This window comes from Nicotiana attenuata, unplaced genomic scaffold (assembly GCF_001879085.1).
Source record: "Nicotiana attenuata strain UT unplaced genomic scaffold, NIATTr2, whole genome shotgun sequence".
Classification (NCBI taxonomy): domain Eukaryota; kingdom Viridiplantae; phylum Streptophyta; class Magnoliopsida; order Solanales; family Solanaceae; genus Nicotiana; species Nicotiana attenuata.
The window spans coordinates 2,200-6,418 of record NW_017671455.1 but is presented as its reverse complement, the minus strand read 5'-3'; the positions used below and the strand labels follow the sequence as shown (position 1 = coordinate 6,418).

At 46.1% G+C, this 4,219-nt stretch overlaps 1 protein-coding gene across 1 annotated transcript; it reads left to right on the top strand.

The window, feature by feature from the left end:
- Positions 1-2,683: 2,683 nt before the first annotated feature.
- LOC109208393 lies at positions 2,684-3,949 on the top strand. The gene is made up of 3 exons (XM_019371504.1): positions 2,684-2,704; positions 3,284-3,364; positions 3,518-3,949. The coding sequence occupies exons 1-3, from the start codon at positions 2,684-2,686 to the stop codon at positions 3,947-3,949; spliced, it is 534 nt and encodes a 177-aa protein (XP_019227049.1).
- Positions 3,950-4,219: the final 270 nt, after the last annotated feature.

The following is a 4,219-nucleotide window of genomic DNA, read 5'->3' as shown; positions in this document are numbered from 1 at the left end:
GGCCTTCCCCAGATAGTACAAGATGGTTATATCATAGTCTTTCAATAGCTCCAACCACCTCCTCTACCTCAAATTTAGCTCCTTCTGCTTGAACAAATACTGTAGACTCTTGTGATTCATGAACACCTCACATGACACGCCATATAAATAATGCCTCCAATTCTTCAGCGCATGAACAATGGCTGCTAGCTCCAAATCATGAATTGGATAATTCTACTCGTGAATCTTCAACTGTCGCATAGCATATGCAATAACCTTGCCATTCTGCATCAACACCGCACCAAGTCCAATACGAGATGCGTCATAATATACTGTATATGGCCCTAAACCTGTGGGTAAAGCCAACACCGGCGCCATAGTCAAAGCTATCTTGAGCTTCTGAAAGCTTGCCTCACACTCGTCTGACCACCTGAATTGGGCACCCTTCTGGGTCAACCTGGTCATCGGGTCTGCTATAGATGAAAACCCGTCCACAAACCGACGGTAATAACCCGCCAAACCCAAGAAACTCCAGATCTCTGTAGCTGATATGGGTCTAGGCCAGTCCTTGACTGCCTCTATCTTCTTCGGATCCACCTGAATACCCTCTGCTGATACAACATGACCAAAGAAAGCAACTGAACTCAACCAAAACTCATATTTCGAAAACTTTGCATACAACTGACTGTCCTTCAGAGTCTGAAGAATGACTCGAAGATGCTGCTCATGCTCCTCTCTGCTGCGGGAGTAGATTAAAATATCATCAATGAAGACAATCACGAAGGAATTCACATACGGCCTGAACATTCGGTTCATCAAATCCATAGATGCTGCTGGGGCATTTGTCAACCCAAATGACATCACCAGAAACTCATAATGTCTGTACCGAGTGTGAAAAACTGTCTTAGGGACATCGGATGCCCTAATCCTCAACTGATGGTAGCCAGATCTCAAATCAATCTTCGAAAACACTTTGGCACCCTGAAGTTGGTCAAACAAATCATCAATCCTCGCAATGGATACTTGTTCTTGATGGTGACTTTGTTCAACTGCCGATAATCAATACACATCCTCATCGATCCATCCTTTTTCTTAACAAACAACGCCGGCGCACACCAGGGCGAGACACTAGGTCTAATAAAGCCCTTATCAAGCAATTCTTGCAACTGTTCTTTCAACTCCTTCAACTCCGGCGGGGCCATACGATATGGCGGAATAGAAATGGGCTGAGTGCCCGGAGCCAAATCAATGCAAAAGTTGATATCCCTATCGGGTGGCATCCCTGGCAGGTCTGCAGGGAATACCTCTAGAAACTCCCGAACATCTGGCACGGAATCCATAGAAGGAACCTCAACACTAGAATCACGAACATAAGCCAAATAAGCCAAACACCCCTTTTCAACCATACGCGAGCCTTCATATAAGAAACAACCCTACTGACAGAATGACCAGGAGTCCCTCTCCACTCCAGTCGAGGCAACCCCGGCAAAGCTAAGGTCACGGTCTTGGCATGACAGTCCAATATAGCGTGATAAGGTTGTATACCGCCAAAATTGGGGAGTTCGACTTTGGGGCTACTATGCCGCTCCACGCTTAACCTCGAAGAAGCCCGAAGCAGGGCATGAGGTGCAACCCCGAGGTGCATTCCTCGAGGGAGCGCATCGAAGGCTCATTATGGTCGATCTCGGAGCAGTACGATCGATGATCGTCATGAAAAGGACAAAGCCTGTAAAGGACAGTACAAATCCTTACTGAGCTGTTATACAGCTGTACTAGTAGCTTTTCTTCATCATTTATTAGACATTTACTATGTTGGGGTTCACCCCTCCTATATAAAGGGGGCCTTTGTCATTTTGTAAGGGGGATCCGCATTATTTCACAACACATTGAATACAATACACATTCTCTGCTCTCTTTGCTAACATTATTATTCTTCACATTTATTGCTTATTCTTTCGTTGTTCATTATTGTTCTTCATTTATTGCTCATCATTAACAGCAAAAGGCCATCTGTAAGGCCCTCATTATCATTGATCTTCATCGATTGTTTGTAGCTATTAGCCCGACTAGACCTCGAGGCCTTGCTCCAGCTAGCTCGAGGCCCAGCCTAGCGACCCTTTTTGGTTTGCATTCCTTGTTTTCTTTACTCATACTTAGCATCCATTGCCTAACAACTAGTATTAAAATAAATCACGTATTTTTAGAACCACACAATCAAATATAATTGTAGTTACCATTTTCAAGGTAAACAGTTTGGCGCCCACCGTGGGGCCAAAAATAATAGTGATTGTTTTGGTGCTAGTTTTCTGAAAACACAAGTTATCCTTCACACTTTTTCTTGTTCAAGAATCTTTGATTTCAGGTCAAAATGTCTAACTCAGCAAATGCACGTGAAAACAACGGCATTGGGCTCCAGGGAGAAAACAACGCAGATGTCGGTGTACCACCACAAAACCCAGGGACAGCACCAGTAGATGCCAGTGTACCACCGCAAAACCCAGGGGAGGCACCAGCACAAATCGCCATCGACGTAAGCTCACGGAACGCTGTGCATGTCGATGTAAGCTCTCCTACCAACGGAAGCGTGCGCGGTGAGGAAAGAAACGTTAGTCTTCAAGTCATTTTTGAAATGTTACAAGCACAGCAGGTGGCTATTGCTCAGCTACAAAGCGACTAAAAAACCCCAAGCACAGTAGCACCGGAAATGGCTCCTCGAGTCGAGCAGGTACTGGAGAGATCGAGCAACAACGGGTCAGCAGCTGACCCCGCTATTATGAAGATGCTCGAGGACCTCACCAAAAGAATTGAATCAAGAGAAAAGAAGATAGAAGATAACGATAAAAGGGAGGAGAGTTATAACTCGAGGGTCGATCAGATCCGGGGCACGCCCCTGATTCTGAAGGGCGTAGATTTAAAGAAGTTCATACAGAAACCATTCCCGCCAAGTGCGGCTCCGAAGCCCATCCCGAAGAAGTTCAGAATGCCCGACGTCCCAAAATATAACGGGACCACGGACCCCAACGAGCACATTACCGCCTACACTTGTGCCGTAAAGGGGAATGACTTGAAAGATGAAGAGATTGAATCCATCTTGCTGAAAAAATTTGGAGAAACACTGTCGAAAGGGGCTATGGTGTGGTATCATAACCTACCCCCAAATTCGATAGATTCATTTGCCATGTTGGCAGATTCTTTTGTGAGGGCACACGCTGGTGCCATCAAGGTCGCTACCAGGAAGTCCGATGTTTTCAAAATCAAACAGAGAGAGAACGAGATGCTAAGGGAGTTCGTATCTCGTTTCCAGGTGGAACGAATGGAATTACCACCAGTCTCCGATGACTGGGCAGTACATGCCTTCACTATAGGCTTGAACGAACGAAGCTCGGTAGCTTCAAGGCAGTCAAAACAAAATTTGATCGAGTAACCCGCCGTGAACTGGGCGAACGTGCACAATAGATATCAGTCAAAAATCAGGGTCGAAGACGACCAATTAGGAGCCCTTTCGAGCTCAGTATAACCTAGAAGGCTCTTAACAAAGGAGCAAAGATTTACAGAAAGGGAGCCAAGATCAAACAAAGAAAGATACCAGCCATATGTAGAAGATCGAAGAAACGCTCCCAGGCATAACACGCCTCGAGGCGATCGAAGGATGGATCGAGGTCAAAATTCCCAGGGACTCGTGGGTAAAGCCGGGTTCGATAGGCACACTGGGCCGGTAGAGGCACCATGGCTATCTGAGTGCAACTTCAACGTCGATGTCTCGGGCATCGTATCAGCCATAGGGAAAATCAAAGATGCCAGATGGCCAAAACCCGTACTATCAGATCCTTCACAAAGAAACCCCAACTTGATGTGTAAGTATCACGGAACTCACGGTCACAGGATCGAGGATTGCAGGCAGCTTGGGGAGGAGGTAGCCCGTTTGTTCAACGAAGGGCATCTTCGTGAATTTCTCAGTGACCGGGCTTAAAACCACTTCCGAGAAAGAGATGCAGATAGGAAAAACGATCCAGAAGAACCACAACACATCATCCACATAATCGTTGGAGGGGTCGACGCCCCACAGGAACCCGTTTTCAAATGGACAAAGATATTCATCACCAGGGAAAGGCGAACTTGGAGTTACGTACCAGAGGATGCTCTCACGTTCAGCGAAGAGGACATTGAGACCTTGTCCCGGCCTCATAATGACGCACTAGTAATTTCTTTTCTTTTGAATAGAATTCAGAATGAACGTGTG